Source organism: Ambystoma mexicanum, chromosome 13 (assembly GCF_040938575.1).
Source record: "Ambystoma mexicanum isolate Mex_15411 chromosome 13, UKY_AmexF1_1, whole genome shotgun sequence".
Classification (NCBI taxonomy): Eukaryota; Metazoa; Chordata; class Amphibia; order Caudata; family Ambystomatidae; genus Ambystoma; species Ambystoma mexicanum.
Genome location: NC_090938.1, coordinates 373,237,098 through 373,250,761, shown reverse-complemented (window position 1 = coordinate 373,250,761; position 13,664 = coordinate 373,237,098). Strand labels below are relative to the sequence as shown.

The following is a 13,664-nucleotide window of genomic DNA, read 5'->3' as shown; positions in this document are numbered from 1 at the left end:
GGCCTCAGAGCCCGACACGGAACGGAAACCACCCTAACTTCAATCTGGGATGACCTTAAAAACACGGCAGACTCGACGGGTTGCACCGCATTAATCCTTCTTGACCTATTTGCAGCCTTCGACACAATCAATCACTCAATCCTCGTTGACCGCCTCCACTCCCTAGGAATACGTGGAACTGCTCTCAAATGGATAGCATCCTTCCTCAAAAATAGGAACCAAATTACCCTACTCTCCACCTATTCCTCCCAAGCCCGATCAGTTGACACATGAGTTCCACAAGGAGCATGCCCATCAGCCCTCCTGTTCAATCTCTACATGTCCACCCTTCCACAAATAATTAGTTCACACAACATCTGTGTTACAACGACTCTGATGACACTCAACTAATTCTTAAACTCCTCAACTCAAAACCCAACTGCCTACCTGACTTCGCTTCCTGCCTCTTAGACATAGAACTCAAGATGATCACAAACCACCTCTTGCTAAGCCCCTCCAAAAATGAAATCATGGTATGTGGCAACTTCAAACTTCTTCCACACCCACTACCCTGACCATCTGCCATGGGCAACTTACCGACTCCCTCTAATTCAATAAAAAAACCTCGGATGCACCCTAGACTCTGACCCAACAATCTCTCGCCGAGTCAACAACGTCTCAAAGTCCTGCCATTACCACCTTAAAACTCTTAGGCGCATTTTTCAATACCTCTCCTTTCCCAACAGAATCTCTGCGGTCCAATCAATTGTTATTTCAAGTCTAGATTACGCTAACCCCCTCTACCTCGGAGTCCACGCATACCAACTGTCTAAACTACTAAGAGCACAAAACGCTGCAGCCAAACTTCTACTAGCGCTCCGCCCGAGAGACCACATCTCACCAGCCCTCAAAACTCTGCACTGGCTTCCGGTTGCCTGAAGGGTGACCTTCAAAACCTAAAGCATTTCTCACCGAGCACTACATAAAACCGGACCTTAATAGCTTCAAGACAAACTAAAACCCTATCACCCTCCACGTACTCCAAGATCAAGCTCAGCCGGACTCCTAGTCATACCTAAAACAAACTCAGTCAGGTTAGGCGGATCCTCATTCTCAGCCTTGGCTCCCACGCTGTGGAACGCACTCCCACCCCACATCCGACTCACTGAAGACCTCATGTCTTTCCACAAATTACCGAAAATGTGACTTCTCCTAAAACCGACCCCAAACTCAATCTAAATCAAACTGGATAACAGCATCTCAATGACTTTACCAAACGCTAGATCATAAAATATCAAAGCAGCGTCATGATCCAAGCGAGAAATCGAAAACTAACACTCTATTGGCTAGCTAAAAAGGACAAACAAAATAGATTGAGTAAAAAGGATTAAACTTGCGAAGTAGATTAGAAGAATACATAGTGTGAGTACAGCAAAGTCACTGAAATGAAGGATATGGACAAACTTAAATGTAATGGACAAGAGAATCAATGTGGGCTTGAAGAATAAAAGGGATAACAATTCAACTAACCCAAGCGACTAGACCTTAAACAATAATAAAACAAAAAGCAATACAACAAAGATCCAAGCGAGATCGACAACTAAACCTCTAATATAAACTAAAAGGACAAACAGAATAGAATGAGTAAAGTGGATCAAAGCTGAAGTGGATAAAAATGTAAAATTACAAAATAAAAAATTGTACGAAAGCTGTAAAACGGTTGAAATTAATGAAATAGATGTAATGATTGCAATGGACGAAAGGAACAAAATGGACTAAATGAATGAAGTGAAGAGGATGGAAAGATGAATACAAGAGACTGCTGAGTACACAGACAGATGGCACGTAATGTATGAGTACATGGTATAAACCGAAAAGTACAGAATATACGAGTCAAGTGCATGAGACGGATGTAGTGCATGGGACAGATGGAGCACGGAACGGATCTAGTGCATACGACAAGTGCCATGAGCTGAATCCGATGAATGAACGAAGTGAGTGGAGCGGATGAAGACGGAGTAGACGAAGCGCGCAGAGCAGAGGAGCGCGCAGAGCAGAGGAGCGCGCAGAGCAGAGGAGCGCGCAGAGGAGAGGCAGAAACCTGTGCAGTTCCCTTAAAGACCACTGCAAAAGGCTTAGGACTACAGGTGTTGGCAGTAAACCCAATTGGTAGCAGTCTGTACCACCCAGATTTACCTGGTAGCTGTGGCTGAGCAGCCAGACTTCTCTCAAGAACAGTTACAGTATATAGAGTATACAAAATAGGTACCACAATACAGTAGCACAAGCAAACACTGACCAGAGCTTTGGTATAAAAGTATATAATTATTTATTTAAAAACACACTTGTAAAATACACTAACGCTAATATGGCAAGCAAGTTCAAACACAGTCACTATCAATATATATACATCCCTGATTACTTATTGAACAAGTGTTACTTAAAACGCCACTTATTTGCAGACAGAGGTGAGCGCTTAACCTAAGATGGCACTCCAATAAGTTAGTTAAAAAGGGAGGGAAAAGATAGAATTAAGACAGTACAATACCAGCACTTTTTAAAAGAACCACAGCACTACAAAACATAGTAACGTCCACATTCCCATTCACAGGAAACATCAGAAGCAGGCGTCCTCCAGATCAAGCGACGATAAGTCTCCTTCCTCCAGTTGTCGGAGCACATGCTGCAACTTGACCATTCTGAATTTTTGGGAGTTGAGGTACTTGTTGAGACGCTGCAGGTCTAGAATGGGCCAATAGCCCCCAGTCTTCTTTTTGACTAAGAAGTATCTTGAGCAGACCCCGGATCCCCGGAGTCGCCTTACAACTGGCTCTTTAACCTCCTTTCTTAGCATGGCCCTTACCTCTTGCAGATAAGAGGGATGTGCTGCACCTGTCTGGCCACTGGACGGATCTGCAGACACTTGGGGCAAGAGCATCCAGCACCCATCTGTCAGTGGAAATCTTTTCCCACTTGCGGATGAAACCCGTAAGCTGGCCTCCCACTGGGGTGCATAGGTGGGGGCCCGACGTCCTGGCTGGTTCAGTCCTGCTTCTGCACCTGCATTCTGCCTTGGGGGAAGACGACCGCGCTGACCAACTAACGAAAGCCCTGGAACGGCCTCTGTAGGCTTGTTGGTTCGTGGACAGGGATGGCTGACGGTACAACAATGAGCCTCCACCAAAACATTACATCGATTTGCCTGACTTACCTCCAGAGGAGCGAAAGGAAGAGCGGTGCTGTTGGGGTGGGGAGGTAACCAGGACAAGAGCAGTCTCTGTATCCATCTTGATGGCCTGCAAGGACTCGTTGACGGCCTTCCCAAAGAGGTTATCCACGAAGGGCATATCCAGTACCCTTGTCTGGACCTCCTGATGGAAATAGGTGGCCTTCAGCCAGCCTCGACGACGGAGGCAGACACTGTTCCCCATTGTAGGTAAGAATTGGTGCAGTCACACTGTATGAGACTACACAACACACGTCTGCTAGAAATTAGGTAACCCACCTTTTGTTGTAGGTCTGTACTACACAAGTTGGTAGTGTGACTGAGCAGTCGGGCCTCTCTCAAGAGGGGTAAATGTGAGCTGTAGAGATGTAGCAATGAAACTCGTCAATACAAGTAAGCAAGTAACACTTACACAAGGTTTCAGTTATAAATCGTTATTTAACATCCAGTTTTAAATAAGCATCCTTTAAAAAGGCAATTCGTGCAACAATGTAACGATACTTTAAAATTACTTTTCAGAATAAGTTAGGGGATAATCTTTGGATATGCTTCAAACAATTCCTACACCGAGGTGACTTCAATCACAAGGAAAGTAATGGCATTTTATGTATCACATTAGTTATAATTGGCAGATTCTGAGGTTGCAGAAAGGAAAGGTTTATGGAAGGAAAATGTTTAAACAGGTTCTCAGTACATGCAAGGACATTTACATCCTCCAATGAAATCTAGACAAGCCTTTCCCAGCAATAACAGTCTAACACAAGTGACCACCTCTGAGGGACAAACAAGATCCAAGTCAATGGGCTAGAACATTCTGCAGGCAACCAGGACAGCCAAAGTCAATTTCACAGAGTCTATGGAGCGGACTTAGAGAGTTTGTAGAAATCACTTGTAGTAGGGTCACAAGCTGTTAAGCCTGTGCAAAGGGAGTTGGAATCAACGATAAAAGGTAAGCCAATGCAATTCCCAACCGAGTAAAGCACAGCTAAAAGACAGTGAGGTAAGCACCCCAGGTTATGTCCTGTTGCAGTGATGCAGACCCCGAGTTCCTGAGCCTCAGTCGTGGGGACAAGAGGGAGGACGTCTGGAGGGATGCTGCGGCGGCAATTCAGAGGTTGTCATCAGCTACGGGCTCTTTTCGGATCAGTGGCACTTTGCAGATTCAGCGCTTAGTAAACAGCACTGTTGTGCATCTCGGATACCGGTTGGGCTTCCTTCACTCCTTGGGTCCTGCAGTCTGGTGAAGGGACTCTAGCTCTGGTCGTCCTGCTTCTGGAGGGTCCTTAGGAGACTCCTGGAGCTTCTGGCCGGATTTCAGACATTGCACTAGACTACAGATTTCTCGACCCCTGGCACTCGGTTCTTGAAGTTGCACAGCCACTCAGGGAAGATGGTCCAGTAGAGTTCGTCTCAGGGTTAGCTGGTCCCACTAACCCAAAGGAAGACGCTGTCCCTTCCGGAGCTTCTCTGTCGTAATCGAAAAAAGGAGTTTCAGCACAGTAGCAGGGCTTCACTCGGCAATTCAAAGGTCCCTGAGGATGCAGCAAGCTTCGTTCACGGTTTCTTAGTCAGGCGTTTCTCCCAGTGGTCGACTCTGCCTCTAGTCCCAAAACCCTCGCCTTTTAAGCAGGTTTGTCCCATTCATGCACAGCCTAGGCTGTTAAACAGCAGCGTGGCTGTCCTGAAAGGACAAGCAGCCAGCCTATTGGGACAAGTTGCATTCAGGCACTCCTAGAGACAAAGGACAGGGGAGTTTCGGGAACCTCGTTCACATCCTGCCTTTCCAGACACACTGGAGCCAGAGGCGGGCTTCAGGGCTGAAGCCCACCAAAGGCAAAACGAACAAAGGGGTCAAACCTGCCTCAAAGCAAAAAAGTAAAACCCAAGAAAGATCCCACAAACCGAAAAAAGACCACGGCCATTTTGACAAAATGGTCACCCATGGTTGCTATAGTGCAGCTGAGGGTTCAGCCTGCGGTAGAAAAGCACAAAGGTAGGAAAGGTAAACCACTGCCACAACCCATTCAAAGTAGTGAGGGTATCTTAAAAATGTTACATGAGAATGTAGGATAAGGGGCTACTATGTAACCCCCAGCACTCCATATAAGCTAGGGTGTGCCGGACCTACAAAAGAGAAAAAGTTAAGTAAAGACAATTTCACTTTACTATTCTTGGGAACAGAAGTTCACACAAGAAAAGGTATTTAAACCTTAAGAGAAATCTAAAGGATTTCTCTGACACTGCACTGAAGGTGCTGTGTGTCACCATACAAAACGTAGATGCCTATGGAATTTGTCAGACTCCAAAAACAGAGTAAAAACAATCCAAATCAGGTCAAAACACAGTGAGAAAAAAAATGTCCCTCACTCCAGGGTTAAAATTAAAAAAGCCCTTACCTTAAGTCCAGCAAAAGAGTTGTGAGTCTCTAAGGTTGAACAGAAATTAGAATTCTCCCCAACACCCCATCTGTTGAAACCGGTGTCAGTGATGTCTAGGGCCGCTGTGATGGCATGTCCGAAGCCACCTCCCCATCCTGGAGAAGTGCGATTGCCTCCACCCGCTTGTCATCAGGCAGGAAATACAGAATCGGGGCTAGTTTGTACCACAGTTCCCTGTCGTACCTGGCCAGGATTGCCAATGCGTTGCCAGCCTTGAAGGTCGATGCCGCGGAGTAGATTACCTTTCTCCCCATGGCATCTAACTTCTTCCCCTCGCTGTCCGGAGGGACTGAGGACGATGACAAGGGTTTAGACTGACTATTCCACCACAGCTGCCGACACCACCGAGTACCGGCACCTGGTACTTTTTCTCTAGCCTATCCCGCTTTGCCGGGGCGGGATTCTTAAATCGGGCCAGGCCTTCCTCCCACACGTCATCCAGGAGGGGCACCGCCATGATGGTCTTCCTCTTGGCCTTGTGCCTCTGGTATAGGAAGCCTTCCTTTTTGGTCTCCTTGGTTGTCAGCTGGAAGAGCTCTGAAGCTCTGGCAACCATGGCATGAAACAGCCCCACATTATCCAGTGGGAATGCCCTTGGCTGCGGCGATCCACCCGACGTGACGATGGTGTAGTCATCCGTTGTGTCGTCCCTGTGTCCGGATCCCTCGAGGGTGGGTGGGGGGAGGAGGGGTTCGGGAAGCCCTGGCACAGGTGTGGAGGTTGATGAGGGGGCGTTGGATGGGGCTTCTACTTCTTTGCCAGGGCCTGATCCGGGGCCTGCAGCATCCTTTTCTGGATTTCTAACATTAACGTGTGTAGGGTCGAAAGGATGTCCAGAGATGCATCTCTCGGCTGAGCAGGAGCAGTCATCATACTGGGCTCTGCGCCGTTGTTGCGGATTCGGCCGCCCGGCACGCCCTTGTTGATTGTGTGCACTGACTCCTGGTGAGACCGCCATGTTTTGGGGTACGGTGTTGCACTACGGCAGCAAAGAGCTTTCTTCCGAACAACTTCCCAACCATGGAATCCGCTTTGGCATCGTTACAAGTTGCCTTGGAAACTGTTCAGGTCACGTAAACGTGCTAGTCAGCTGATCGGACGTGCTTCGCGTACACGGAAGCCACGCCCCCTTGCTCCTTAAAGCCTTCAGCCGCGGGAACTTCGTTGCTGCTAATTGTATGTTACTACGTGCCTTTTCGTAGCCCGCCTACGGCACTGTTTGCCTTCCTCGGATTACCCTCAGTGAACCTTTGACTCTGAACCCTCGACACCAGACCTCGGCTTTGTACTCTGTTTCTGCTTATCTGGATTACCCTAAGGACTTGTTGCCACGGTAGTTTTCCTTTACTGCCGTTAAACCGCAGGAGCCTCCCCGCTCAACCTTCAGTTCTATGGGCTCTGCGGCTCCTCACTTCCACTCAAAACTGAACTCCAGTTCTCATTCATCCTACGCTTGCACAAACGCCTTTGCTTTCCATCTGGAGTTCCGGCTCTACGATCAAGATCTGCTGAGATCCGCTTCAGCGCGACGCTGCTTGGTCCTTTTCTTCCTGTTCTATCTGAATCATCTATTTGGAATATAAGACCATTCCTACCAGTGCTGCTTATCAAGGACTGCCTTTGCTCCAACTATCTGATTAACTGTGTTTGCATACTGAGAGACTGTTTGTTCTTTCTACTGAAGTGCATTTACGAACGCTTTCCAGGACATGCACAAACCCGGCCCTAGTGCGTCCCTCGTGCCGTTCGGGTTGTCCTCCCTATACTAACTTTCCCATTTTATTATTTTTTCCTGTCGTTTTCATCAACCATTTGGATTTTGTATTCCTTATTGAAACTGGTCCAGGAATTCCTCTCAGGTCTACTCACATACACTATCTCAGGTACCGGCAGTTCTATTGTGTTTGATATAATTAAAAAGAAACAAGTTAGGCATAATACTCAAAACCTTTCTGTATCTCTTGCAGCATTGGTCTGGCGGTGCGCTCAACCCCGCTCTTTTGCATTATAGATTACTCTGTTCTTACATAAATAGAACCGTGTTACATCGTGAAAAAGAGCCCCTCTCGAAGAGTAAGCCCGATTCTTGAAATCAGGGGAACTGGGTTTTCGGAGACGTTTACGGCTCATCCTACATCTCGATCCAGGTTGGGGTCACGCACACCTTCCGGCTCGGTGAGTAACATACGGGCTGCAGCTGGCCTGGGACCTCATCGCACCCCCCCCCACCTCCCGTTTGCACCATGAGGGGTCGGAACTGGGCTCATCGACAGCATCCTTTTTTCTGGTGTCTTCGCCACTGCCTCCAGCCTCGGGATTAGGAACACCCTGGGTGCAGTTGGGGTCAGCTCCTTTGGCCTTCGACAGAGCGGCCGCTACCATCTCAATCATCAACAACGATTTGTTCTGTGCTGCCTGGGCCTTCTTGGGCAGATCAGACGTCTTTTCTTCGACCCAAGACTTCTCTGGCTTCTCCCGCAGCTTAGCCATGGTGGGAGATTATTATTATTTTTTTTTTGCAGGATCTCTATTGATGGCTGGAGATGGAGGAAGATGGTGGGGTTGATGGCGCGCTGTCCATTACGGGACCCGCTTGCGCAGAAACCCCCGACGGAAACCGACTCGCAGTGCTTTGCCTTATTTTGGGACCCCGCGGATGGAGCACCCTCAAAGGACTTAGAAGCCCACTCCTCAGACCGGCCGGTCCTGGTGAGGCATGACCCTACTTTGGGCACGGGGCAGAGGCCTTGGCGCGTAGCCACGCCGCCAGTCTACTGTGACGATCCTTAATCGTTCTCTTGGAGAACGCGAGGCAGATCTCGCAATCCCCTTCTTTGAGGTCCGGGTGAAGACAGCAGAGGCACCAAAGGTGCTTGTCCTCCACAAACACGTTCGCATTCTGGAGCAGAGCTTGAAGAGGGAACTTCCCTCCTTCTCCTCCACCATTGTAGGAGGTGTGGAGTAGGCACAATGGCCTTCTGGAAATTTCAAAGAAAAATCAACGATCCTTGCCCTTGAGGCGCCAAAATTAACTGACAAACGGGTCCCCACTTGTCAGCCGATGGAGACCACCACACAGGCTCAGTTTTAACAAACAGAACTTTTTCTCAAAAAAAGCACTCAAATCGTAGAATAGCTCACAGAGCAAAACTCGAGGACTCCCAACACTTGAACATGCAGTAAAAATCTGAAGAGGGCTGCCAGAAGAGGGGCTTGGGTAGAGTGCAGTCATTGGCAGGGGGCAGAATGACCCAGAGTACAGTGATTGCTTTAGACGAGAAATATAGTTTGTAAGTGAAACCTTTTCTTTTACCAAGGATTCCCTGCCTGATGACAGGGAATATTCATGAGCATGTGAATCCGTGCCAGACCACATGCTGTAGAAAACAAGTGATTCTGACGTGTGACTGCGATCCTCAAAATAGAAACGTCCTGCATTGCCACTTTCAACTAGAGTGTCTCAATGGACAAATACTGCACTGTCATGACACACAGTAAGTCAAGGGAGGTATGTCTAACGGTTAGTAGGGAAAACTTACCCATACACCAGAAGGTGCTTTTCAACCCTGAAGCAGTCAGTACGCCCATAGCCATGATGTCTGTCATGTCGTCTAGGTCGTGGCCGCATCTCATCATCCTCACTCTCCAAATCTGAGAAGGACACCATGTCATCATCCTTCAAGTTGCTGAAATGGCGTGTCTGCTTACGGACCCGGGGTGTGTCTATCACCAGTGTCTCCTGCAAGGAGAAACAAGTACAAAGCTGTTGAACAAAAAAAATTCTCGAAAATATTGCCTCAAACACACGAGTTCGGACTAAACACACTTGCAGATTTGATTCCTAAACAAAACATTGCAGAGAAATTGCAAAACCTAAAAACAAACACTGATGCAAGGGGATTGGGTACAACAATGTTGGTGCGAAAGTTAGAATGAACATTCAGAGTGGAAGGAGTACAAATAGAAAAGCAATGTAGAACAATACAACTGTTTGACTAATTCACAGCCACTGGCCTTGCTCTGGGAAACTATGCTAAATATTGTTTTTCAGCCAGGTCAGGAGGGAAAATACAATAAGCAAATCTGGCTTAGTCCAACCATAAAAGCAGCAGTGAAGCACAAAATGTGACATCACATCTCTTCAGCATGAGGCTAGAAGCAACCCCAGACCCATTTTATATTTACAGTAAACAGATTCAAATAAGGTCAAGTAGTGGGAACTCTACACAACTAATAGTTCAAGCATCTCCACAGGACCATGGTCCCGATTACTGTCACAGATGTCATAATCACTCCTAGTTGTTGATCTGGTTCAAGGGTTCTCACAATTTTCTTCTTTGGGGCACCTAGGGCCATCCCTCTCTTGCTCGTCTTGATGAAATCTGTTAGGGAGAATGTTCCGTTCTTGTGCAATTCCCCTCAACCCGAGAGCCCCAGTACTTTTGCTGAACTTCTGGGATTTATTTTTAGCTTTACTCAGAGAGTGGGATTTTTGACCACTAATTCATTCCTATTTTTTTGCTCTAAGATGTGAACCCTTTTTTTTCTGCTAGTGTACTCTTTTTACTTTTAATGGAGTCATGCTTTCCCTCCATGTATTTCACTACAACCATCTGTAATAAAATTGTTGCAGCACACAGCACCCTATGTGCAATATTGTGGAGGAGTCCCTTGGGCTTCCCTTCCTATTTGTATTACTTTTTCCTAAGAACTACTGTTCTCAAGGATAGTAGGATACTTTATCAAACCTTTCTTTTTGTGGGATCAGCACACCCCACCTTATGTGGAGTGCTCAGCAGAGACGACTGCAGCACCTCCAGTAACCACAGAAACGCTGCTGAAGCACTGCCACTGTCCTGATCCCGTTGTTGAATCGACGGGGGAAGATACAGCAAGGACGACTTCCTTTTCGGGGCTGGTGGGCATAACCAGCCTCAAGACACTTCAATTTGAGGTGTCCTGCGACCTTTCCAGGCCGCAAAAACCCAATATCGGCGAACCTCAAACACTTTGCAGTGTTTTATCTTACTGTTGACTTATCTCGCTGGAACTTCTGGAAGTCCACACGGATGCCATAGAAGCACAAATCCTCTCATCAGATTCCCCTCACCTGAGTGCAATACGGAGAAAAGAAGAAGATTCTAACCAGCAAGGATTGTCCGCTACTGGTGCAGAGAAAAAAGCGCCAAAACCACAAACCGGCGCAGGTATAAGAATTCATGTTGGCGAGTCCCTCCCTCGACAAATGCTGCAGGAGCCCATCCAGGGCCCCTCCTCTCGTCACCATGACCAAGAGACCGGGTTTGCATCTGTGCATCCAGAAGGCATACAGCTACATCATCTTATTAATTCTCAAGATACCGTGCATCCAGAAGGCACACCAGCAAGGAATGCCATCATCGCAGGGATTGCTCTGGTGGAGTGGGCTCTCGGACGGCCGGGCAGAGGTGGATTCGCCAACCAATGACAATACGTGATGCAGCAGGAGAGCCACCTTGAGATGGAAGCCTTGGACAGGGCCTTCCCATGGTTCACAAGACCAAAGATCACGAATAGTTAAGAAGTCTTCCGAAAACTCTTTGTGCATGTCCCATAGAACTTCAGGGCATGAGCAACGACCAGCGAGTGCAAGGCCCATTCAAACGTTGACCAACGCTTCGGAAAAACACAGGTAACAGCAAAGGCTCGATGTGGAATTCCGACAACCTTCGGCATGAAAGAGGAGTGCATCTGCAGCACCAGCATCGATTTGTGGAAAGTCAGGTATGGCTGTTTGCAGGATAGGGCCTGGATCTCCCACACTCTCCTGGCAGAAGTGAAGGCCACAGGGAGAGCAGTTTTCCAAGAGAGGAACTTGAGAGAGGCCTGATGCATCGGCTTGAAGGGGGCCCCCCATGAGCCTCATCAGCAACACGTTGAGTTCTCACGCCGGGGCAGGAGCTCTCACTGGCGGCAAAGATCAAAACAGTCCTTTAAGGAACTCTTGATGAGTCGATGAGACCAAAGTGTAGACCTTCCTGAAGACCAGGAGTAGTGGGGGATAGTCACCAGATATACTTTGATGGAGGCGTGCGCCAGTCCGGCCTTGGCCAAGGATAGCCAGTATGGAAGAATCTGTGGGGCCGTGAACCTCAAAGGGGTAATCTTCTGAGACCGACACCACGTCGTGAAACGCTTCCATTTGCTTTCTGAAAGTATTTGCCCTGCTAATGAATATTTGTATTTCTTGTGTTCTAATACTCTTTGCCTATTGAGAGTATTCTGTATGCCAACAGTAAGGTATTAATGTCTCCAGCACCCTTGTTACAGAAGTCACCTGTGGGTGTAGGTTGTGTTTGTGGGCCATCCCAAAAGGGCCTCGTCCGATTCAGAAACTTAAGAGTGTATAGTATTGAAGTATTATTGTGTTACTATTCTATTGCTCCCTTCTGAAGAAGACTTGAACACAGACTAATAAAACAGGTTTTTAAAAAAAACAACCAGCAGGGCTGCAGAAGCTCGGCTGCCTGAAAAAAGCACCTCACTTCAGGCTGAATCTTTCACAAAATAATTCAATAAAAACAGCAATTTCTCATCCCACCTCTCTCCGCTCCTGCCTCTTTGGACCCAGGGGCCCCTCCGACAGCGACTTCATTCAGAATCTGATCTCCCTTCATCTGATCCTGGCTCGGCCCCTCTGAGGCCTCCTCCTGCTCCGTTGTCCGCGGGACCTTTCCGGTCCTTTGTGCCTACCCGCCTTCTGTGTCCTGAGAGCTGCGGCGAGAGCAGTCGCTCCTAGCTCGCCGCCCAGTCTGGGTTCAGCGACTGGTCCGCTGCTTGTGCCCACGCCACTGAGGGCTACCCATCGGCAGTTTCCAGCTCTGCCCCCGGTGCGGCCTCTTCCCGCTCAGCGGCCTGCATGGCCTCTTAGGACTACAGGGTCCTCTTGCCCGCCTCTACCGCCTAGAGCCTCCAATCCAAGCCTGGGGCTTTCACCTGCCTCTGCCCTAGAGCCTCCATTCCAAGCCCGGGGCTTCGATCTGCCTATACTGCAAGGAGCCTCCATTCGAAGTATGGAGCTTCCATCTGCAAGGCTGGGTGCCGCTGCGTCCTGCATGGGCCTGTACGTGCTCTCCGGATTTCTGTGTTTTCCTATCCCCTCTGCTGCTCGGGGCTTCCATCTTACACCCAGTCCAGTCTCGACTCCGACTGCCTGCGACTGAGCCTCTGCCCACGTCAATGCCATTGTGGGCCCCACGTCGACTACTCTCAGCTTGGCCACCCGGCGCAGTCTCCTCCCGCCCTGCTGCCCCGCTTATGCTCTCCTGTCTGCTGGATCTTCCGGCCCTCCTCTGCGGTGCAGGACCTACAAATTACAACAGCAGGAGCCGCTGCTTCTTGTCCCCCGCTCCGGTCTTGACTCCTCGGATAAGCAGTGCCCACACCCACTTCGGTGGGTCCCCCGCACCCACTCACCTCTCCTTTGGCGGCTCCCTACTCAGCCCCCAGTGTGGCCTCTTCACATTTGGTCACTGGGGTGGGCGCACTGGTCCGCAGTGAAGCTTCCTACCAGACAGACGTCCGTTGACCCTCTCCACCATCCTGGTCCTGGGACGGGACAGCTGCTGGACCTCTTCCTGCCCAACACTTGCCAGCCACCTGCCGCACAGTCCCTGCTACTGGACCTCCTCACGCTTCCTCTTCAACGTGGGTCCTGCAAGATCCACACTTGCCTACCACCTGCTACGCAGCCCCTGCTACTGGTCCTTCTTCCGCTTCCTCATCAAAGCGTGATCTTCCAAGACCACAGTCACGGCCCCAAATCCAGCCCTGCCTAGCACCTGCCTTCCCCCAGCCACACAGTCTCTGCTGCAGAACCCCCACCCCTTCTACCAGGTTCAACCAGGCACACGCAAACTGCTCCAGCTCTTACCCTACCCTCTCCTTGCCAACCGCCTGCCACACAGTCTCTGCAGCTGAGCCTTTTCTCACCTCCTTCCCAGCTTGGGCCCAACCACTTCTCGCTGCCTGCTCCTGATCTT

General features: G+C 49.0%; 1 protein-coding gene across 8 annotated transcripts in view; it reads right to left on the bottom strand.

The window, feature by feature from the left end:
* Positions 1-13,664, bottom strand: part of CHD8 (chromodomain helicase DNA binding protein 8) — a 1,687,145-nt gene that overhangs the window by 768,099 nt on the left and 905,382 nt on the right. For all 8 annotated transcript variants that reach the window (XM_069633907.1, XM_069633913.1, XM_069633911.1 and 5 more), the window contains exon 21: positions 9,183-9,382. In XM_069633907.1, coding sequence (XP_069490008.1) covers positions 9,183-9,382 — 200 coding nt within the window. The remainder of the gene's footprint in view (positions 1-9,182; positions 9,383-13,664) is intronic.